The sequence below is a fragment of the Pelophylax lessonae genome, assembly GCF_965119305.1.
Source record: "Pelophylax lessonae genome assembly, chromosome: 1".
NCBI lineage: Eukaryota > Metazoa > Chordata > Amphibia > Anura > Ranidae > Pelophylax > Pelophylax lessonae.
In genome coordinates this window covers 98,756,784-98,781,889 of record NC_138768.1, presented here as the reverse complement: position 1 = coordinate 98,781,889, position 25,106 = coordinate 98,756,784, and the positions used below count along the sequence as shown (strand labels likewise).

General features: G+C 44.3%; 2 protein-coding genes across 3 annotated transcripts in view; one reads left to right on the top strand and one right to left on the bottom strand.

Moving 5' to 3' along the window:
• The window catches only part of LOC309544756 (E3 SUMO-protein ligase ZBED1-like), a gene marked incomplete at both ends in the record, with an annotated part of 838,422 nt that overhangs the window by 445,243 nt on the left and 368,073 nt on the right, over positions 1 to 25,106 (bottom strand). The window lies entirely within an intron of this gene.
• ARL15 (ARF like GTPase 15) overlaps positions 1 to 25,106 on the top strand; it is a 450,682-nt gene that overhangs the window by 120,868 nt on the left and 304,708 nt on the right. For both annotated transcript variants that reach the window (XM_082259991.1, XM_082259990.1), the window contains one exon: positions 22,716 to 22,860. In XM_082259991.1, the coding sequence (XP_082116117.1) occupies positions 22,716 to 22,860 (145 nt within the window). The remainder of the gene's footprint in view (positions 1 to 22,715; positions 22,861 to 25,106) is intronic.

Below are 25,106 nucleotides of genomic sequence, written 5' to 3'. Positions count from 1 at the left end.
ACCATATCCTCAAGATTCATCCATGAAATTTCTTGTTTGATGTGCCACCAGTGAGTTCCTCCACCTTATCACACACAGCCTCTTACCGGACAAAAAGACCCCAAATCATAGGTGATATATCAAAACTCAAAGCTGCCTGGACCTTGTTGTAACCGATTTATAACAGGGAATCATAAGGCACATCAACTGAAGACTCCACTTTATGTCTCTCTTTCACTCCTAAAATAAAAAGCCCCGCGAGTGAAACAAATGGCAGCCTCCTCCTGTAGTGAAAAAATGCTAGGTTTATTTGCTGAAAAATCTGTAAATCTTGAAGGTGCACCGAATGGAAATGTTAGTACTGAAAATGCAGGATGCGCTTGGCCAAAAACCGAAAATAACCGTTTAAAATAATAAAAAAAAAAAGTATAAATATTTATTTTGTATTATATTTGACTTTTTAATATCATGAATTGAGTATGAATTTTTTGTCAGCCATTATTGGCACCAAGAAAAGCTGAAGAAAAATGTATCCCTTTAAATTCTATGTATGTGTTCACTCTGTTTTGTTGCGCATCCGTTGTCATGATAAAAATCCTGCTTGCTGCATTTTTGGTCAGTTAAACCGCACCAAAAACACACCTCAGCAGCAAGAACTCATCAATAACGCACCAGTGTTACACTTTGAATGCGGATTTTGAGTCACATGAAGTATGAAAAACAAACTTTAAGCACAGTAAAATTACGTGCATTTTTCGGTGCCAACATCGGCACTTTTTTTTCTTATCGGCAAAATGCCGATAACCCCATTTTTGCCTGATAAATTTAGGCTACCAAAATCTCAGGGCATCTCCAGTAAATCTACTTACAATGTATCCAATAAAATGCTCATAACAAAACAGTAGGACAGCAATGCTAGTGCCTGCTCCAGCGTGCGCAGTGATGTCAGCACAGATCCGCCCTGACGTACATTTCATCCGAACAGACGTTCTCAAGGGGATCAGCTCCCACTGCAGCTGCTCTGTGTCTGTGCACCTGCAGCATCTTAATAGACATGAATGGAACGGCCAGCGTGAGGATGCATGAAACACCTGTGCGTCCCATGTGGGCTAAGACGGCCCTTCACACAGTTGTACGCATAGATATGCCTGTGTTAAGGAGGCCTTAAAAAAAAATAGATGCAGCACTTGTGTGGAAAATTGTACGTCATTTTATTTACCGTACACTTCTTTAAATGGCAGGTCGAAGCAACCCCAAGAATGTAGGTAAGAGGCGTGCCATTCGGTAGGGAGGTGCGTGAATATTTTATCAATTGAATAAGGAAAGGAATGGATCACTAGAAACAAACCTATTCTCTATGCAGAAACTCTTTAACATAAATCTGTAGCAAATGTTCTTTTTTCTGGCATACACCTGTGCTTATTCAGCTTTCTTCCACAGGCGGCTAGGATTCTCTATTATGCAAATCCTGACTCGTGCTATGAAGTCATTGCTTTGGCCAGTCCACTCCCATTGCTCCCACATCATTATAGGCCCATACTGTGCTCACTTTGTTACCTAGAGCTGACTTCATGGCTGCTATGCCCTGCAAACCACCAGTCCACTGTTGAGTGGCAGCTTTAGGGTCATGACACATTTGGCAATCTTGTTGTTTGCTTTGACCTTGGCCTCTTCTGAGGTTGGTGGCTTTTCACACTGATAGGCTGATCTCTACGTTTATCCATTTCTCAACCTTTTCAACACAGAGGAACCCTTGAAATAAATTTCTGGTCTCGGGAGAACCCCAGCTAGAAATTAAAATCTACAACTCATGACACATTAGTGTGACAGTGGGAAGAATGCTCCTTACTCTTGTCCTCCTTGGGAAGAATTACCCCCTTACTGATAGCTAAAAGGAGCAATGGTGTCATTGGAAGCTTATCTGAGAGGCAGAAATTGCCCATTGCTCAGGGAACCCCTAGCAACATTAGGAGGAACCCTTGTTGAGAAACCATGATATAGATGCTCAATTACGGGATTTGGATACTTTCAGTGAGAGTAACTACTGGTGCTACAGCATATAGTACAAAAACCTTTAGGACAATTGGGCACTTCCAACCTTGTGGCAACAGTTTAAGGAAGGTTTATTTTCTGTTACAGCATGACTATGCTCCTTTGCATGAAGCCAGTATCATAAAGACATCACAATCCAAACAGAAGCTTCAACTGTTTGTATTTTGATTATTGCAAGCCAGGGAAGGATGGACTCTGTAAAGCTGGCCATAGATGGTTCGAATCTTGGCCAGTTCATCAGGGAACATTTGAACCATGTATGAGCAGGCTGAATGTGCCCAAGTGGATCGATCAATCAATTTTGGTACAACCAGCCTATCGGATTTTACATTTGATTATTGCTAGAGGCTTTTATAGAATCCCTCCCTTGAAGCCCTTGTGTTCTCCCGGTGGGGACGGCTCCCCACTGGGAGAACACAAGAGCTCAGTAGGAGGGATTCCTCCATCAACACTGTTGGTTGCAGGAAAGATGATCGCTGCAGCTATAGCCAGCTTTAGGTTGTGTACCTGTGGCCAGTAAAGGTGAGCCAGAAGGCCGCCTAGAGTGGTAATTTGTATAATCATGTCCATAAAGATACATCTTGACAAGTCTAGTGTGGAGACTCTTAGACGTACATCTCAAGGATCAGAACATTCAGGGCTATGTGAGATGATTACAGCCACACACACCTACACAGGTTGAACTGGATGGACTATTGTCTTTATTCAACCTCACCTACTATGTAACTATGTAACTTAAGTGGCCTACACGGAGTACTGAACTCCACCCTATTGGAACACATGGGATGAAATGGAATACTGATTGCAAGCTATCCTTCTCCTCTAAAATCATAACGGACTTTGCAAATGCTCTTTTGATGCAGTGGGCACAAATTCCCACAGACACACTCCAAAATCTTGTTGACAGCATTCCAAGAAGAGTATAGAGGCTGTTATTGCTGCAAAGGGAGGGTGGTTTTGAAATTTGATGTCCAACACATCTATATAGGTGTGGTAGTCAGTCTTCCACAAACTTTTAGATTATAGTGTGTAGATATCTCTATGCAGGTGACATTGGCAACCCTAGTTAAGAAGACTATGGCTCAGTATAGTTCTAGGCTAGTGCTTGGCAAGTTTCCCCTTTTTATTGTATTTGTATTTACAAGGTCTTATTTATGAGGCCTTTTGATATGTGAGGATTTAGTTTTGTATGTTATACTCTACTACTGAGGAGGGGGCTGCCCTTTACAATTCATTATTATATTATGGATGGCATAACTAGACTGAAACAACTAGACTCAATAGCTGTCCTCTTCCTACCCTCGCCCCGTTTTACTCATCAGCTGGCCATGCTTGTGAGAGACAAACCTCTCGCTTGTTTTGTTTGACAATGATAAGATTGTGTGCTGAGTTTTGTCTGCAGTTGTTTCCCAGTACAAAGAATAAATTCTTCGGAATTCCGCTGGATTTTCAAATGAGCAACTGGAAATCACGGTTTCACCATCCCCTCTTTCCACATTTCTCGAAAGTAGCAAAGCTGAAATGGTAGACTGTTATGTTTCCCCACCAATCGCCTAAATTTATAGGAAGGTTCACAGTTACATAATAGGAGGTTGTGAAATGTTAGAATAAGAACTTCTACATACTCCAGACAGAAGTTCTCTATTTTCCTCAATTTATATAAAACTCAAAAAAAAAAAAAAATTTTTTGAACTAAATGACCGTATCCTCTGTATTGTAGCTGTAGTTGCTGAATATCTAGTAGAAGTGGGTGATATTCTAACTGGACTTGTTCTGTAATGTTAGACATTTTTTTACCCCAGTATTTTTATATACAAACAAGTTGCACCAACACCGTGATCCAGTCAGCATGGAAAGGCAGATGTGTTAGGACAGGATGGAAAGTGTGAAAATTGTGAAATCAGCCTGTTCCAAGTAATAGTCTCAGTCCCATCCTTGGTGTCAGAAAGAAAGGCTTTATAAATGTTAATCCTTTGATTTATTGTGCAGTCCACTGGGGATCTGTTATTCGTAATGGCCCTTTTACATGGGCGGACTCCGGTAGCGGATCTGCCCTCTTGTCCCCGCTGAGCAGGCAGATGACATGTCCATGTCCACTCCACTTATGCAGAGCGGACACAGGCACAGCTTGCTCTCCTCTATGAGCAGTCTGATGTAAACTGACTGCCTGTCTGTTTTTTTTTCCATCTGTCATGCGATCCCCCAGACAAAGGGGGAACAGATCCCCCATCTGTTTGTGTTTAGCGGACAGGATCAGATCAGATGTCAGTGGGTGTCAACTGACACATGTCTGACACCCGCAAATTCCATATAAGGCAAAGAATGGTCCAATTGGGTCTGCCCAAAAATAAACAGACAGGCGGACCCGATCGATCCGCGAGTGTGAAAGAGGCCTAAGAAGGTGAAAAACCTTGCCCTAGGGGCATTTGCTTACAGTTTACCTTTTGAATTATGGAATTCAGAGCATCCAGAGACAGGTGACCGAGGATCAAATTGAACCTTGGAGTCCAAAATTGCATAACTAGGATGCTGACTACTTGGCCACTATGCTGCCCATGCACTATGTGACATGTGTGGCTATATTTACATTTGTCCCTTGAGCAAGTATTCAAAGTACTTTTTTATATTATTGCTGGATTTATTTTTTTAAATTTACAATCTCTCTTTATTTTGGCAACCATTATCGGAGGGAATTAAAAGCAATAAGAGATCCAGTAAGTTTAAATTTACAGTCAGGACACCTGTTCCCATGATGACTGTCTAGGGTTTTCCCCTATTTTTGAATGTCTCCAATGGAGCTCAAGCAGCAAAAACATGCGTTTTGGCGGCTGCATATAAAAATGTAAAAAAGTTTTGCATTAAGTGAAGGCAAATCTCTCCAATAAGGACAAAGAAGGATTTTAACTATGTTTTGGGTTTTTATTTCCTTCTCCATCCCTATTGAGTTCCAGTGGCAGCGGTCCTGGCAAAGATTTCTAATTATTCCATACTTTTGGATAGAAAGTAAGGAAAAATGTATTCACTGAAATTCTAGTTTTAGTGAAAAAGGAAAAGTCCATGCTGTGATATAAACCACTTGACCTGTGTAATGGTTTTACCCTCTTTGTGATCAGAGCATTTTTGGCTATTGGGTACTGTGCTACTTTAACTGCCAATTGTGCAATCATGCAACACCTTTATATAATATTTTTCACACAAATAGGGCTTTCATTTGGTGGTATTTGATCACCACTGGGTTTTTAATACAGGTTTCAGCTGAAATCATTGGCTGAAATCTGCTGCCAACCTTGTGTTGTGTCCAATCACAGCACAGGTTGGCAGGGGGCAAGCACATGCTTACCCCAAACCTGGAACGAGCCAGCAACCTGCATGCACCTGCCGCAGTATATTTACTGTGAGTGGTCAGCAGGCCCATGTTTTATCCAAAGCCTAAGCCACATGGCCTGTGGCTACCAGTAAAGGTGTATTGTTTTACCACATTAGAAAATGCAGAGGCTCAGTTGTTCTCGGACAGACACTGTCTGGTAGACTTGCAGTGGGCCAAGACGATCAACCACAACACATCTAGGAAGCAGAGTTTACATATTACAGAGTGTATGTAATTAAAATGGCAACCTTCTATACAAAAGCAATTTTAAAATGTAAACCTAGAGTCAAACATTGTATAAAAATATACTACTCAGATACAGTCAGTCTTTTGTTATATGAAAACATTAGATGCCTTTTCATAAATGCCACTGGCTACAAGAGTTGCCGGTCTGTAGTCTAAATTCTACCGTATTTAGTCCACTTTTGATGGTGACAGTTAAACTTGTTTGTATGGCTGGGTGCATACACCAAAGTTTCATGCCATTTGTTCCATCTACAGAGAGCATTTTCTAAATTTGAGATGCTTTGGAGAAGGCCTTGCCTTTTTATATTTGCCATATAGAAGAAGTTCTATAGGGGGGCCCCACTGCTTTGATGTCAAGCTGGAGTGGAGTTTAATGGACGAGTGAGCAGGAGAAATACACTTGAGTATGAAGTGCAATGAATGCCAACAAGATGCTTCACACCTCTCTATCAGCGGGCATCTCATGAGTTAAAACTGTCTGCCAGGGAAGTGTCGGGTCTGGAGCAGTTATGGGAGGGGGTGTCCCTGGCTGCTAACACCCATAGCATTTTTCTTTTCACTTCACGGTTTGCTAAGTGCTTACAAAGTACGGGATTTCTTCGTTAAGGTCTTCAGAAAATTGCTGGGTGAGCTCAGATTGAATTTTCTGTGTGTAGGACTTCATGAAGGCATTAGCATGCTTTGATCCCATTTGTGAATGGCACTGGCTAGTCTCTTATTGCCATTTCCAGATGGTGTTACAAGGAACAAACAGTTGTGTTTTAACATTTCTCAATAGACTGTCTAGACTGGTCGGGCAGCAGACAGATACAGCCACCCATCAAATTAGCGTTTGTCAGATTTATGTTAATGCTCCACCAAAGCCCCTTCCTGTCATTGACATCAAGATTTATTCAGCTGGGGCTCTGCTGTAAAAAATAAATAAAAATATTGCAAAACAATCCATATCTTAGTTTAATAATTACATGCATGGTCCTTGGGCTTATCAGCTGTAATAGAAGTTGTATCTAAAATTTAGGTGGGTTTATTTCCATCTCGTTGCCTGGAAAAGCAACATTTGTGTGGCATTGTAGAAAAGGAGCATTTTCATGCAGTATGGGGTAATTCGAACCTCTCTGCAGTGGGAATCACCTTTTGACAGGCACCAGTGCCATTGTTTTTCCAAGTCTGACCCCAACAACTTTGATCATGTTCTCATTTACAGGCTTGTCTGGATGCATATTTTAAACTGGAGAGAGCAACAAGTGTGAGAACAGTCTGCTCTGGGTTTAGCACCGTGGAAAACAGACAGTACATTAGATGCGTTTTAGAATTGCTGTCTACAACGAACACTGTCTAGATCAAATTTGAATAATAAAATATATATACTTTATTTTTTTTATAGTGCATATATATTTTTCAACCAGCTTCATGTGATGCAGTAGTCCATGCAACCACTGCGTCCATCAGTTCCAACGGTAAGGATGTATAGGGGGGGTGGGGACGAGCATCTTAAATGCTCAATATTGCAGGTAGAGATTTTCTCCTATAAAGCATAATAATTGAGAAAGAGAAAACGTTTCCTATTCAACATAAGCCTTAAAGTAGAAATTTAGTCAAAACCTTACTCACTCTAAACTAGGGATCTACCGATTATCGGCAAAGCCGATTATATATCGAGGGCCAATATGCACTTTCCCCGATATATCGGAACTGGCCACCAAGGTGACTGATATTGCTGATATTTTTGAAAGTGCTTGTACTGGAGTGACGCCTGCAGCTAGAGGCATCATCCCGTTACCAGCGTCAATAGCCGACGGCCGGCTGTCTTGTAATGACAACCGATGCGGCTGAGAAGCCACCCGGCTGTCGTTACAAGGAGTGGGAGAGGATGTCCCCCCCTTCCGCGGCTCGCCCGGGTCTCCAAACCTAGACACTTTTTTTTAATTCTAAATCCAGCAAGGATGGGAATGACTGCTCTCAGCATGCACCTTTTGAAAACAAGTGAGCAATGACCACTTCCATCCTTCTAAGATGTTCCTTTTCAATTAGATGAGGGTCACAAGAAAATCGTAAGGTCATGTACATACAGTCTTAAAAGTGAGCTTCTCTGCAGGCATTCTACATGGGTGCCATGCATTTACTCAGGCCATACATTTACAGGAATACGTGAAACCTTGTAGTTTAATGCACACAAGACATTCCATGTCTTCTTCCACATAAGGAGACCTTTGGGCCAGGACAAAACTGTTTGGCTTAGGGGTACTTTACTATGTTAGTTTGGGGAAGGAGGTGTGTAAAGCTACCTAAGGGGCTTCTTTACACTCTGAGTTTTAGGGTCTACCCTCTATGTATAAGAGATAAACCCAAGGGAAGACCTCTACATCTGCTTGGTTAGTAGGGACTGTGGCATAGTGGGGTACTGAAAGGTAAGCAGTCTTTCTACCGCTCTGTTAGCAGTTTCATTATATTTATCTAGTGCTGAATACCAGGAAGCAGCGGAGTTATGTGCACGGCAGGCTAAGTTCATTGGATTAGGCTGGAGTCCTTTTTATTGGTTTTTAGGGATGCATAATGCATTTGCGATCACACTCTGCATGATGCGAAGAGGGAACAGTATGATGGAGAACTTTACATTTACCTGCCAGCTAAATTCTACAGCTCCCACACAGCTCTGTGTTATGCATCATCACACCTGTAATATGCTTGGGAATATTAAACCGCTGTCTAATGCAAAGCCAGCGCTATGTCGACACAGAGCCAAGTTTAGTTTGGGCTCTTTTAAAAAGTATGAGTTTTTGTGTGTGTAAATGTTGTGTTTTTGTTCTTTTTCTTTAGACAAATCAGAGTATTGTTTCTAAAACATACCAGATTTTTTTTTATATGTACAGTATCTCACAAAAGTGAGTACACCCCTCACATTTTTGTAAATATTTTATTATATCTTTTCATGTGACAACATGAAATTAAATGACACTTTGCTACAATGTAAAGTAGTGAGTGTACAGCTTGTATAACAGTGTAAATTTGCTGTCCCCTCAAAATAACTCAACACACAGTCATTAATGTTTAAACTGCTGGCAACAAAAGTGAGTACATCTCTAAGTGAAAATGTCCAAATTGGGACAAAAGCGTCAATATTTTGTGTGGCCACCATTATTTTCCAGCACTACCTTAATCCTCTTGGGCATGGAGTTCTTCAGAGCTTCACAGGTTGTCAGTGGAGTCCTCTTCCACTCCTCCTCCATGATGACATCACAGAGCTGGTGGATGTTAGAGACCTTGCGCCCCTCCACCTTCTGTTTGAGGATTCTCACAGATGTTTAATAGAGTTTAGGTCTGGAGACATGCTTGGCCAGTCCATCTCCTTTACCCTCAGCTTCTTTAGCAAGGCAGTGGTTGTCTTGGTGTGTTTGGGGTCATTATGTTGGAATACTGCCCTGCGGCCCAGTCTCCGAAGGGAGGGGATCATGCTTGTCTTCAGTATGTCACAGTACATGTTATTCATGGTTCCCTCAATTAACTGTAGCTCCCAGTGCCTGCAGCACTCATGCAGCCCCAGACCATGACACTCCCACCACCATGCTTGACTGTAGACAAGACACACTTGTCTGTGGTTCAGATGGTGTCAAGCGTGTGTGGTGGTAACCAGGTGAGGAGTACAAGTACGTTTATCTTGGTCTCATCAGATCACAGGATATGTTTCTAGTAATCCTTGTCCTTAGTCTGCTTATCTTCAGCAAACTGTTTGCGGGCTTTCTTGTGCATCATCTTTAGAAGAGCCTTCCTTCTGAGACAACAGCCATGCAGACCAATTTGATGCAGTGTGCAGCGTATGGTCTGAGCACTGACAGGCTGACCCCCCACCCATTCAATCTATGCAAAAATGCTGGCAGCACTCCATCCCAAAGACAACCTCTGGATATGATGCTGAGCACGTGCACTCAACTCCTTTTGTCGACCATGGCGAGGCCTGTTCTGAGTGGAATCTGTCCTGTTAAACCGCTTTATGGTCTTGGCCACCATGCTGCAGCTCAGTTTCAGGGTCTTGGCAATCTTCTTATAGCCTAGGCCATCTTTATGTAGAGCAACAATTCTGATCCTCAGAGTTTTTACCATGAGGTGCCATGTTGAACTTCCAGTGATCAGTATGAGAGAAAGCGAGCATTAACACCAAATTTAACACACCTGCTCCCATTCACACCTTGGACCTTGCAACACTAACGAGTCACATGACACCGGGGAGGGAAAATGGCTAATTGGGCCCAATTTGTACATTTTCACTTTTGTTGCCAGCGGTTTAGACAATAATGGCTGTGTGTTATTTTGAGTGGACAGCAAATTTTCACTGTTATACAAGCTGTACACTCACTACTTTACATTGTAGCAAAGTGTAATTTCTTCAGTGTTGTCACATAAAAAGTTGTAATAAAATATTTGCAAAGGCGTGAGGGGTGTACTCACTTTTGTGATCTACTGTGTGTGTGTGTATGTGTAGAATATAAATATATATGTATAATATATAATAACCCCTATTTTCTGCACTGACGGCCTCCCCCCACCCCCCCCCCTAAAAATTTTATAGCTGTGATTTTTTTTTTTTTTTTTTTTTGAGTGTATAATATACAGTAACCAATACGAACTAATTGTATTACTGTTCATGTTAGGTTTATGTAACACTATTATCTCAAACAGTGGTAAAATAAAGTACAGCGCTATCCTAAAAATGCCGGCATATCTAAAAAAAGAACAAGTCTCTCAAAATAGTCCTTGAAAGGTAACCAGCAAAACCACTCATTTAACCACTTAAGCCCCGGAAGATTTTACCCCCTTCCTGACCAGGGGGTATTTTGCAATTCGGCACTGTGTGACTTTAACGGACAATTGCGCGGTCCTGCGACGCTGTACCTAAACAAATTTGACATCCTTTTTTTCCCACACACAGAGCTTTCTTTTGGTGGTATTTGATCACCTGTGCGATTTTTTTTTTTTTTTTATTTTTTTTTTTTTTTGATCATGCGCTATAAACAAAAAAAGAGCGTCAATTTTGCAAAAATAACAATATTTTTTACATTTTTTTTTATATGAAATTCCCCCCAAAAAAATGTAAAAATCTAATTTTTTTAACATTTTAAGCCAATTTGTTTTATGCTACATATTTTTGGTAAAAAAAAATTGCAAAAAGCGTATTTTAATTGGTTTGCGCAAAAGTTATTGTGTTTACTAACTAAGGGAAAGATTTTTGTCTGCGATTTTTTTTTTTTTTTTTTTTTTTTTTTTTTTTTTTTATTTTTTTTTTTGTGGGACTGCGACATTGCGGCGGACAGATCGGACCCTTGACTGACATTTTTGACACTTTTGGGGTTACCAGTGACATTACTACAGTAATCAGTGCTATACATATGCACTGTTACTGTAAAATGACACTGGCAGTGAAGGGATTAACTTTATTTGAGAGGGAGGGGTGGTGTGTGTCCCTAGGGGCGTGATTCTAACAGTGATTGGCTGTGGCTTGAAGTGTAGGAACAGTGATCAACGGTCCTACATAGTAGAACCGTATGATCACTGTTCTTACACAGGGGAGAATGACAGGCGGCTTGTTTACATCAGCCGCCTGCCTTTCTCCCGCTGTCACGGACGATCATGATTACCCGGCGGACATCTGCGCGGCACACGCGCACGCGGGGGGGGGGTCCCTGACCGAGCGGGAGCTCGCCTCCGGCGGCGGCGCGCGCTCCCCAGAGCCTCACAGGCTAGTGACGTACCCATACGTCACTTTGCCTGTGAGGGGCTGACCGCCGCAGTATATGTACTTGCGGCGGTCGGCAAGTGGTTAAAGACACTTTGGATTTGCTCCGAAGACACAAAATAGTGCCAGAAAAGAAAGTAGTCTTCCTCCTTCACAGTAACACACAGAGACTCTTACTGCAAATTATTGACCATCTTGGTACAAGCGGTCAAACAGTGCTCATATATCCAATATGCTACGCCAGGCTTCACAGGACCTAGGTCCTCAAATGGTTCTAAGTTAGGGGTAAGCTTTCCACACAAAAGATAGCTCCACCAAAGAAAAATCCATAAAGCATATTATGAATAAAGCATATCGCCAAGCATAAATGTCAAACCAACAAGATGGCTGCAGTCCTTGTATGCATGCGTTGATGTCCCACGCCGTAGCTCCACCCAACGCGTTTCATTATAAGACATATACAAAGTAAATTTTTTTTTTTTGGCTTGTTCACACTACACCACATAACACAATATATCATGTGCGGTGCCGTTCACTCATAATTGCGCCCCATGCATTTACAGTGCTCTCTTGTTTCACCACAAAGCATGAAAATGCTCTGTGTCCTGTGTTGTAAACAATTGTGCTTTTTTTGTGGTGAGGCACAATGACATCCCATTTAAAATGAATGGGTTAACGAACATGCCACAATGCACAGTATGAACGAGCTAACTAAAAATCATTAAAACATTTTGTGCATGTAGAATCTCAATGGAAGGTATACACCTACAGCACCGCAGTGGAGAGCGAACCCTCTGTATAGTTAGGCTATGTGTAAGGTGGTGGTGTGTGCCTTCTATAATAGGATAGGAACCAGTAGTTGGTCAGCAACTGGCCAAATTCTTTTCTTTCCTGAGTAAGTGATACATTTGAAGGGATGGTGGGTGCTGAATATTAATCAGGAAGATTTTGTAAAAATGAGTTTGGGATTGAAAAGAAACTTTTAGGATCTTTGGGTTCCCTGCTCTTTTTTTTTTTTTTTTTTTTGGGTGTGCAGGTATTTGTGAGGAGAAATTTCAGTGCAGTATTAACACTGCGACACTGTACCCAAATAAAATGTATGTCCTGTTTTTCCCCACAAATTAAGCTTTCTTTTGGTAGTATTTTTTCTTTTTTGCGCTGTAAACAAAGACTGACAATTTTGAATAAAGAAAAAAAAAAAAAAAAAAGTGTGTGTGTATATGTATGTGTATATGTATGTGTATATGTGTATATATATATATATTTTTACGCTCTGCTATAAAACATACTTAACAAAATTTTAAAATAAAAAAAATCTAATTTCTCTTACGTCCTCCGACAGTCGCCGCCTCTTCATATTCGTCACATATGGGGTATTAGACTTTGCTCCGAAGGAGTAGCTAGGCAACAGAATATGTTAACATTAAAGCTTTTAACATATCCCACCCTCAAGGGGTGGTCCCCTCAGTCAATACCCTCCTACTTCCTGCAACCATATCTCAGTTTCAATGTCTAGCTTGTCAGGAGTGGCTGGCTCTCTCTGTGCTGGGGCTTTGTGCCCCAGACTCTTTCTTCTTTTTTGATTTTTTGTTTGAGTTTTCTCTCTACCTTTACTTAGCTGTTCTTTTTGTCAGCATTAGTTAGTTCTTCTGATGAAGAGGATCATGCGGGCTGGGTCTCGGGCTGATCCCCCTGGTCGCAGGTCGTGGGTCAGTGGCTTCCCAGCCTGCCATCGAGCGTTCAGCCAGGTAACGCTCCTGGCACAGTGAACGACCCATCCCTGTTCGGTGCAGGGATGATTGGTGAGGTGGCTACCTCACTGGACGCTGTGTGGTTTCTTAACCCCCATTTTGTGCGTCTTGTATGCGACTCTCCCTGCCTCATGTGCAGCGGCTTGTTCGCCTGTGCGGGTCCCCCACGCCATTGAGAGGTAAGTGTATCTATGTGGGGACCTGTCTGTCTGGGGGGGTGTCAGTCTGGGACTGTGTAACCTGCCTCTGTTCACACTGTTTGTCTCCCTATCACTCGGCTGCATGCTGTGGGCTGCAAGGGGGGGAAGAGCTGTGTGACACTATGTGTGTCAGCTTTGTCAGTGTGAGAAGCTGTGTGCTGTGGGGCATGTTTTGTGGCATGTTTGGGCACTATACAGCGATCGCTGCGGCGATCTACCATGTTTTTCTATATATGGCTAAATGTGTGCATTACTGTACTGTGGAGCGGCGGTTTCGGCGCCAAACGGCGCCATTTTGCCTACACTCGCTCCGGCCGCATGTTCTACATGCATGGCGCCCATTTTCTTGTAGCCTCCCATAGGCTTTAACAGAGCGCCCTGGTCGCATCACTTCCTCTTCTCCTGGGTACACCGATCGAGGCAGCAGCAGCGGCGAGGGTCTCCTCAGGTTATATCCTTCTTATCCATTGCCTGTGTCAGTTTTATTGTCCCTGTGGGGGTCTCATTGTGCTTGTGTGTGGTGCGGTGGGCTGCGCTCGCCGCGTTTGTTAAAGGGGCAGTTAACCCTTTATTATCCGGCATTTTGATATTGGGGCAATGGATTCTCAGGAGGGCAAATTTCCTGCCGCCTTGGTGGAAAGCCAGGGGACCGCTGTTTCCCCCCCAGGGGGGGATTTAGCCACTATTGTGGCTGGCCTTGCTGCTCAGGTGCAGATGCTGGTGGCTGCTCAATCTACCAAGAGACCCAGAGTTTCTCTTTCCTCTGAGTCTGAGGGTGAAGGTGATGGGGCTGTTATGGCGGGGGTCTCCTTATCGGGGTCCCGCTCCTCCCTGGATCTAGTGGGGTCCGAGGTGGAGGCTGAAGTTGAAGGGGTTGATAATTCTCACCCTGGCTCGCCTGAAGAGCTTGCAATCATGGATGAATTGATTGCTTCCATAAAACAAACGCTGCGTTTGCAGGATGAAGTGTGTCCCCCCGCTGCCTTGGCGGCTTATGGGACGCAGAGAAAACGCAGGACGCCGCAGGTTTTTCCCTGCAATGATGATTTTCAGCGCGCTGTTAAGGAACAATGGCGCAATCTACGCAAACCTTTTGCTGTGCCAAGTAGGTTCAAGCTGCGTTATCCTTTCTCACCTTCCACTGTTGAACGGTGGTGTGTGCCACCCCCGGTGGATCACGCAATTGCGGTTTTAAACAAATCTACTGCGATTCCTGCAGAGGATTCCCCGGTGTTCCGTGATGCCACGGATAGGAGATTGGAGTCTCTTGCCCGTCATACTTACTCTATTACGGGCTCTATGCTTAAGGCTCTGTTTGCCCCTCTCATGGCGGCCCAGGCTGACGCAAGTTGGACGCAGATGCTTAGGCGCGTCCTAGTGGCCGATTCGGCCTCGCCGGCGACCCTGGATATGGTGGATCAGATCCACCAGGGTGTCATGTATCTGTGTGATGCGGACTTGGACTTAGTCCCGTTGGCTGCACGTGTGCACAGCGTGGCGGTGTTGTCTCGCCGTCTGGTTTGGTTGAAATGTTGGTCGGTGGACCAATCTTCACGTAAGACCTTAGCCAATCTGCCTTTTGATGGGTCTCGCCTTTTTGGGGAGTCCTTGGATGTGTTGATTAAGTGGATCACCGGAGGTAAGAGCACTCTCTTGCCCCATTTCCCCAAGGCTAAAGGGGCTTCTGGGAAGAAGCATGCTAATTTTCGGCCCCCTCAGGGGTCCTTTCGTGCCTTTCGGTCGCACTACAAGGGCAAACCGTTCAAAGGTCAAGGCTCTCAAAAGAAGCCCTGGTCTGGGAAACAGAAGTCCGGTAAGTCCGGATCCGCGGCCCATAACAGTGCGGCCTGAAGGGGCGCCCTCACCCAGTTTTGGGGTGGGGGGACGCTTGCTCGGTTTTCTTCAACCCTGGTTGGCCCGCGTGCGGGACAGATGGGTTCAGGAGATCGTTCGATCTGGTTACAAGATCAAATTTCTCTCTCGGCCGGAGAGCAGATTTTTTCCCTCAAATCTTCAGCTGTCTCCGGAGCGTTTACGGGACCTGCACCTGGCGGTGCAGGACCTGAGGGCTCAGGGAGTGGTGGTTCCGGTGCCTCATCGGGACAGATTTCGGGGGTTTTATTCCAATCTGTTCACCGTGCCCAGGAAGGAGGGCAAGGTTCGTCCAATTCTGGACTTGAAGGCTCTGAACCGCTCTGTGCGGGTTCGCAAGTTCCGCATGGAATCCCTGCGGTCGGTGGTGGCTGCCCTGGTTACGGGGGAATTCATGGCCTCCATCGATTTGAAGGATGCGTATCTTCACATCCCCATTTTCGAGGGTCACCAGAGGTACCTTCGATTCGCCATTGCGGAGGATCACTACCAGTTCGTGGCGTTGCCTTTTGGTCTCGCCTCGGCTCCGCGGGTTTTCACCAAGGTGCTTGCACCGGTTCTGGCATTATTGAGGGCCCAGGGCATTTCTGTCCTGGGGTATCTGGACGACATTCTGGTTCGGTCTGCGACCAGCCAGGGTCTGGAGGAGGACCTGTCTGTCACGATGCAAACTCTGCAGGAGTTTGGTTGGACGATAAATTTTTCAAAGTCGACACTGAGTCCGTCGGTTCGTCTTCCCTACCTGGGAATGATCCTGGACTCGGTGCAGGCAAAAGTCTTCCTGCCGGAAGACAAACTCGGAACTCTCCAGGAGGAAGTCAGGTCCCTCCGGGACGTTCCGCTCTCGTCTCTGCGGACGTGCATGAGATGTCTGGGATTGATGGTCTCGGCCTTCGAGGCGATTCCCTTCGCCCAGTTTCACAAGCGGGGTCTCCAAGCGGAGATCCTGTCTGTGTGGGACGGACGACCTCAATCTCTGGATCTTCAGATCTCGTTGAGTCATCGCACCAGAAGAGACCTTCTGTGGTGGCTCCAGTCCCCGATGGTGTCCGGGGGCAAGTCGTTTCGTCCTATCTCGTGGACGGTGATCACCGCGGATGCCAGCCTGTCGGGCTGGGGTGGTGTTCTGGGCGTTCTGTCCTCCCAGGGAACTTGGTGGGAGGGGGAGTCCTCCCTTCCGATCAACATTCTGGGATTGCGTGCGATAAATCTCTGTCTTCATCGCTGGACGGACCGGCTGCAGGGCTGCCCGGTTCGGGTGCAGACGGACAATGCCACGGCGGTGGCCTACATCAACCACCAAGGGGGCACCAGAAGTGCCCGAGCGGCTCGAGAAGTGGCCGACATTCTGACTTGGGCCGAGACTCATGTCCCGGCGATAACGGCGGTGCACATTCCGGGGGTGGAGAACTGGCAGGCGGACTATCTGAGTCGCCAGACCCTGGATCAGGGGGAATGGTCTCTCCACCCGGCTGTCTTCCAGATGTTGTGCGCGAAGTGGGGTCTTCCAGATGTGGACCTGTTCGCGTCTCGTCTCAACAACAAGGTGAGGAGGTTCGTGGCAAGGACGCGCGACCCTTGGGCAGACGCGTCGGGCGCGTTAGTGGCCCCGTGGCGTCAGTACAAGCTGATGTACGCGTTTCCACCGATTCAGTTGCTGTCCAGGTTCCTTCGCAGGTTACAATCGGAACGCAGCACGGTGATTCTTGTGGCGCCGGACTGGCCTCGCCGGTCCTGGTACGCAGACCTCGTGAATCTGGCGGTCGACGCCCCGTGGCGTCTACCTCTTCGAGACGATCTCCTGTCTCAAGGGCCGATATACCATCCTGCTTTACAGTCGCTGGCTTTGACGGCCTGGCTGTTGAGACCGAGGTCCTGAAGGAGAAGGGTCTCTCCCCGGAGGTCGTTCATACCTTGATCAACGCGAGGAAGTCTTCCTCGGGGAAGGTTTACTACCGTACTTGGAAGGCCTATTTTGCCTGGTGTGAGTCCAGGGGGTTTTCACCCCGCACGTACTCGGTTTCCCGAGTGCTGTCCTTCCTTCAAACAGGTGTCGATCAGCGTTTGGCGCTGGCTACGATAAAGGGTCAGGTGTCTGCGCTGGCCGTTCTGTTTCAACGTCCCGTGGCTTCCAACTCCTTGGTTGGCACTTTTGTTCAGGGAGTGCGGCATCTGGTTCCTCCTAGGAAGGATCCTCTGCCCCCTTGGGACTTGAATCTCGTTTTATCTGTGTTACAACGTGCTCCTTTTGAACAGATCAGGGAGATCTCGTTGTCTATGTTGTCCAAAAAGGTCGCCTTTTTGGTTGCGATCACTTCGGCTCGCAGAGTGTCGGAGCTGGCGGCTTTGTCCTGCAAGTCTCCGTATCTGGTTGTTCACTTGGATAAGGTGGTCTTGCGACCTAATCCTTCTTTTCTTCCAAAGCGAGTTTCGGAATTCCATCTTAATGAGGATATTGTCTTGCCTTCGCTGTGCGCGAAGCCTAAACATCCGAAAGAGGTGAGACTGCATTCTTTGGATGTTGTTCGGGCGATAAGGGTTTACCTTAAATCGGCTGAGTCTTTTCGAAAGACGGATTCCTTGTTTGTTCTTCCAGAGGGTCCTCGGAAGGGCATGGCGGCGTCGGCCTCTACCATCGCCAAATGTATCAGGCAGACCATTGAACAGGCCTATGCTTTACAGGGGAAGGTTCCCCCTGTGCCTGTGAAGGCGCACTCGACTAGATCTCTGAGTACGTCTTGGGCCTGTCGTCATGGGGCTTCTGTAGCCCAGGTGTGTAAGGCGGCGACCTGGTCGACCGTGCACACTTTCACAAAATTCTACAAAGTAGATGTTCAGGCATCGGCGGATGCTTCCTTTGGCCGCAAGGTTCTTAGTGCGGCAATTCCCTAGGGTCCCTTGTTGGGGACCTCTGGCTGTTGGGATGAGTTTTTTATCCCCTGGTTCTTTGTCTTTTCCTGGGTTGTTGCTCCTGTTGAGCAATTATTTTTTCCTGTAGCCCAGCTGGTTTCCTTCCCTTGGTAAGGTTCCTTTCTTTGATGCGGAGACTGCGTTGCCTTTCGGCGCGGATGCGTTTCCCACCCCTCATGTTTGCACTGCTTTGGGACGTCCCCATATGTGACGAATATGAAGAGGTGGCGACTGTCGGAGGACGTAAGAGAAAACGGAATTTTTGTAAAATCTTACCTGTAAAATTCCTTTCTCTGAGTCCTCCGACAGTCGCCGCCCCGCCCCTCTTTTGGGGTTTGGTTGTATACTCTACTGCTATTCCACTGAAACTGAGATATGGTTGCAGGAAGTAGGAGGGTATTGACTGAGGGGACCACCCCTTGAGGGTGGGATATGTTAAAAGCTTTAATGTTAACATATTCTGTTGCCTAGCTACTCCTTCGGAGCAAAGTCTAATACCCCATATGTGACGAATATGAAGAGGCGGCGACTGTCGGAGGACTCAGAGAAAGGAATTTTACAGGTAAGATTTTACAAAAATTCCGTTTTCTTCTTACATTTACACCAACATGTGTTCTGCTACATGTGTTCTGCTACATGTTTTTTGGTAAAAAAAAAAAAAAAAAAAATCCCAGTAAGCCCATATTGGATTATGCAAAGTTTATATTCTCTACAAACTATCGGAGAATATATATATATATATATATATATATATATATATATATATATATATATATATATATATATATATATATATATATATATATATATATATATATATATATTCTCCGATAGTTTGTAGAGAATATAAACTTTGCATAATCCAATATGGGCTTACTGGGATTTTTTTTTTTTTTTTTTTTACCAAAAAACATGTAGCAGAACACATGTAGCAGAACACATGTTGGTGTAAATGTAAGAAGAAAACGGAATTTTTGTAAAATCTTACCTGTAAAATTCCTTTCTCTGAGTCCTCCGACAGTCGCCGCCTCTTCATATTCGTCACATATGGGGTATTAGACTTTGCTCCGAAGGAGTAGCTAGGCAACAGAATATGTTAACATTAAAGCTTTTAACATATCCCACCCTCAAGGGGTGGTCCCCTCAGTCAATACCCTCCTACTTCCTGCAACCATATCTCAGTTTCAGTGGAATAGCAGTAGAGTATACAACCAAACCCCAAAAGAGGGGCGGGGCGGCGACTGTCGGAGGACTCAGAGAAAGGAATTTTACAGGTAAGATTTTACAAAAATTCCGTTTTCTTCTTACATTTACACCAACATGTGTTCTGCTACATGTGTTCTGCTACATGTTTTTTGGTAAAAAAAAAAAAAAAAAAAATCCCAGTAAGCCCATATTGGATTATGCAAAGTTTATATTCTCTACAAACTATCGGAGAATATATATATATATATATATATATATATATATATATATATATATATATATATATATATATATATATATATATATATATATATATATATATATATATATATATATATCTCTCAGGGCTTGACAAATTTGCCTGAAATCTAGGAGCCAGCTAAAAAAGTTAGGAGCCAGTTTTTTTTTTTTTTTTTTAAACTAACAACCAAGCTTTATTTAATAAAACGGATACTAAATTTACACATAAATACGACTAGAACCCCACTCTCCTCTATAGCGCAATTGGATGGAAACAGACCGTCTGTCTCTTTCCATCCGATGCCATCTGATCCGATCCACGGGATGGATAGAAAATAGAACCACCATCCGTCTGTTTTTGGCGGACAGGATCAGATGGCGGCAGATTACTGCTCCATAGAGGAGAATGAAGGGTCCGATCAGGTCTGCCTGAAAAACTGACAGGCGGACCTGATCAGACAGCCCGTGTGAAAGGGGCCGTCGGCTGTGGCTGTGGCATGGCAATGAGGAAAAAAAAAAAGATTATATATGTATACGTGTGTGTGTGTGTGTGTATGTATGTGTGTGTGTGTGTGTGTGTGTATATATATATATATATATATATATATATATATATATATATATATATATATATATATATATATATATATATAATATATAATTTTTTTTTTTTTAATAATTGAAAAAAAAGAAAAATTATTTTTTGTTTTTTAATTTAAAAAATAAATTAATAATAATAACCACACTCCCTGTCCACTTGCCTTTTAAGCAAAGGTAACTGGACCGGAAGATAAAGCCTGCAAAAACTTCCCTCTCATCTCCTCTTGGGAAGGAGATGGGAATGCATTGAGAACAGGCAGTGGAAGCGGTCATTACTCCCGGCCACCACAAGAGGGCGCCAGTTCCCCATTGGAAGCCTCTCTCATCTCACCGAAGAAGGCCGAAAAGCCGGGGCCTCAATTTTCGGACGGCGCGGAAGTCCGAGCAATCGGGGAGGTGGTGGGGGCGCAAAAGGGACAGGACACCTCCTGAAGGGCACCCCAGGCGCCAGGTCGCTAATTCTAGTGGCAAATGCGAGCTGGCGCCCGGGGTTTGTCGAGCCCATATATATATATATATATATATATATATATATATATATATATATAATGGCATTTTTTTTTTACTAGTAATGGCGGTGATATTGCGGTGTACAATCAGACACTGACACTTCTGGCACTTTTCAGCAAACAGTGACACTAATACAGTGATCAATGCTAAAAATATGCACTGTCACTGTACTAATGACACTGAATGGGAAGGGGTTAAACATCTAGGGCGATCAAAGGGTTAACTGTGTGCCCAGCCAGTGTTTGTGTACTGTATATGCTGCTTTTACTAATGGAAGTAATTGTTTCTAGCCCCTGCTTTGTAGGGACAAATGGGGGCAATCTGCTTTGTTTACATAGGCAAATCCCTGTGCCACCCCTGCCGTTCCTTCAGAGCCCTGTGCCGTGAATGGCGGCTCCTGCGCACATGCGCATGGAGTGACGTCATGGCGGCTCTGGCCAATCAGATGGCCGGATGACGCAAACCCAGAAGTAAGATGGCTGAACATGTCGCCTGTGTTACCGGTGAGCGGTCGGCACTGCGGGGGCTTCGTTCCAAGGTAAGTATTTCATAGTGAGCTAGTATGCGATGCATACTATCTCATTATGCCTTTTTGTCTTTAAGGTGTTTTTTTCCCTGAGGCTTACAACCTCTTTAACCAGTACAGTATTTGTCCGTAAATTTAGTGACCAAGAGAGTACATGCTCGGAAACGAAATACACACACAGTATCTCGGACCTGCCTGGTGTGTTCCTTGTTCTTCATGATGCTCTCTGCGCTTTAAAGGACCTCTGAGACTATCACAGTGCAGGTGCATTCATACGGAGACTTGATTACACACAGGTGGATTCTATTATCATCATTAGTCATTTAGGTCAACATTGGATCATTCAGAGATCCTCACTGAACTTCTGGAGAGAGTTTGCTGCACTGAAAGTAAAGGGACTGAATAATTTTGCACGCCCAATTTTTCAGTTTTCTATTTAACAAAGTTTGAAATATCCAATAAATTTCGTTCCATTTCATGATTGTGTCCCACTTGTTGTTTATTCTTCACAAAAAATTACAGTTTGAGATCTTTATGTTTGAAGCCTGAAATGTGGCAAAAGGTCGCAAAGTTCAAGGGGGCCGAATACTTTCGCAAAGCACTGTATTCTCCTTCTATAATTTTTTGTCATTAGATGTAATAAAAGTAAACGTAACCTGGTTTACAAATTTCTAAGATGACAGCAGTACTGTAGTTTAGTGATGCCTATAAGTTACTTTGTTAATCTTCAGATTAATACCTTGAAGAGCAAGTTGGATAGTTTGATTATGGTTTCTGAATTCTAACTTTGCGCGAAAGCCCTTAAAATGTATTTTTAGTCCTGGTGTTTGATCAGTTTTATTCTAGGCTATTCTTGGAGTCTTAAATACAAATATTCTTGACTACTGAGTTGACATTAAACTTCTGTAACCAAGGTAGTTTGACGGAGACTGTAAAGTAACTACCTCCACTGCACCACATCCCACTTATAGTTACTAAAAAAGGGTTAGAGCCAACAGTATTTTCAAAGTCTCAAATGAACACAACTGAAGTTAAAAGCCTTGTTGTTTTTTTTTTTTTTTTTTTTTTTGATACATTACAAAAATCACAATAAAAGAGATATGGATACATGATAACAAATACAGAGCATTATTCAAAAGTGGCCCTTCATTAAATAAGATTTCTGAAAGCTACTTTCAACGTGTTTCACCATCTTGGGCACCTTGAAAATCCTGTTGACTCTTACCCATTTGATTTAAACTTTTGTAGATGGTAAGCTTTGTTTCATCAGCTATTATATTTTGAAAACTGTATTTGTCTTTGTAATTCCCCACATTTTAAAGCTCCTTATAAAATGCTGATGCTATACTATTAAAAGTTAATAAATCTTATCGATGCATGAGGCCCATAGTGTAGTCATCAGGTTTGACCTAAGAACTGATCTTTGGTTGCTATGGATTATTGGCCACTATTCCGCCTTGCACCATTTTTAATGAAACTTCTCCACCTGCACGCCATATTGCTAATGTCTCACCTTCTTTATTTGCAGTGTTTTCGAGCCCTCTGCTGTAAGGGTCCTCCGCCACCACGCCCAGAATATGATATTGTATGTATAGGTCTCACAGGATCTGGCAAGACGAGCCTTTTATCGCATCTGTGCAGTGAGAGCCAAGACAACATAGTGCCTACCACAGGTAATTATGACTACAAAAAACATTGTTTGGACACCTATTTACTGTAAAGCCAGCCATACCAAGTAACAGAATTTGGATTACCCAACTTGGGCACAGGTGCTCAATCATTAATGCATATGGCAGTCGGCCAGACCTGTACAGTTGATATGTTGGGGTCCTGAACTCACCTTTTAGGAGATTACATAACACAAAATAACAAGGTTGGTATTGGAAATCATGTCATCATTTTCTTAAAGCAGAACTCCAGGGGAAAAAAATGTTTTTATATAATTATACAGGTGCTTCCATGCCTTTCTTTAATTGTTATTGTACATAGTCCTGTTGTCCATGAGAATTCCAGCATTCTTGTACGAAAGGCGCCCTATCATCCTCATATTCTGTTCAAAAGACTGGTGGCCAATATGCCCCCCCCCCCCCCCCCCAGCCACTGGTCCTGTACATTTCCCTCTGCAGTCTATTGTAAAGCAAGCAGTGATGTAATTTTGTCGCCGCTCGCTTCAGTGGGCGTACCCCGGCGTTTGACTGCCTGGTCTGCCCACAGTGCTGCATAACTGTGTTGGGCTGGGAGACTCCTGGTCTGCTCCGCCTCCGATGACCTCACTGACAGACTGCGAGTCTCCGTCTGTGCTTGCAGATTATAAAAATGTCATCACATTTATACTCGATACTGTGGCGATAATGTATTGTGTAATCACACCCACAAAATGCAAAAGTAGGGGAAGAGTGTGTATCAATGTGTGTGTGGGCGGTGTCAGAGCTTTCAGTGGAACACTATAATCTGCTGCACACACACCTATGGTCCTGTCCACACAAGACTCTAAATCCCAGGGAGTAATGGGATTTGTAGTCTCAGTGAGCAGCGACGAACACTAACAGGAGGTGATGTCGCCACTTCTGAGATCCCTCCACTCAGAGCCTGGCAATTTAAGGAGAATCTGTGCAAGAAAAACTCACATTAGCTGTTTGGCCTATCTATCTAAGCATGACTATGGTACAGGTTTTAGCACTATCCCAGTTCTTCTTTAAGTGTATATTTGGTGATACAGGATGAAGTAATTCAGTTACATTGGCTTATGCTGCTGCCTTTCAAGCATAGCTTGTAAGGACAGCCTAGTACAGGGGTGTCAAACTCAATTTCATCGCGGGCCGCATCAGCATTATGGTTGCCCTCAAAGGGCCGGTTATACCTGTTAGATTAGATGTCCAGAGCACCTCACGACATGAGATGTCAAGAGCCCCCCCACTCTCTTAAATCAAGAGTCACCCACCCTTCCTTACATCACAATGCACCCCCTTATCTTGTGCTACTGCCAGGAAGAAGATGCGGGTGGATCTGGGAAGAAGAAAGTGCAACGTCTGGAGGAGGGTCAGAGGAGGGCTAGCGTCAGCTTACAGAGTCTGCTGAATGCTAAGACCAGGGGAGACATAGACAAGGTGGTGTTGCGGCTGCACAGAGAGATGCAGGATCTGTAGGAGAAGTTCTGCCCTCCTCTCTGCTGCGGACTGTTGAGAAGGGGGGGGGCAAAGACAAGCCTTTCTGCAGCAGCACAGAGAAGCACATGATCTGGCAAAGGAGTTCTGTCCTCTCTGCTGCCAACTACTGAGACAAGGTGGGGGCAGAGACAAGCTGCAGGAGAGGTGCAAGGGCCACATGAAATGGCCTGGGGGGCTGCATTCGGCCCGCGGGCCTTGTGTTTGACACCTGTGGCCTAGTATAACCCCTCCTACTACCATCATACCTGAGTTTTTTTTTTTTTTTTTTCTAGTGTCCTTGAAAAGTGGACATCTCTACCTTGAGAGAAGCAAAACCTTCTTTTTTTTTCTTGACCTTTTATCAAGGTCTATTTTCTACTGTTCTGCAGAGCCAGAAAGGGGCTCTTTTTGCAGCTTTCCGGTTTGGCTGATTATTGGTATATCCTTGAAGCCCTAACCAGACTCTGCTGGTAGGAAGGCTTGTAATGTGCCCTTGAGCACTGGGCTCTGCTGAAGGCACCCACGTATACAGTACACCTGTATGTGAAGCGTGTGTCAGCTGCAGTGTGTTTTACACGTCCAAGGCTGTGCCTCTCCTGCTGGTGAAAGCCTGTCTCTGAAGACTTTCTAGGGTGTATGCCTGTTGGTGGGATGAAGATGGTCTGGAAGGAGATTTGTTCCTCCTACACAGCACTCTCCAGTCTACGCTGTTAATGACTGCAAGGTGACAACTGAACCAACGCTGCTAGAGTCAGGGGTTTGCTCTTTCCTCT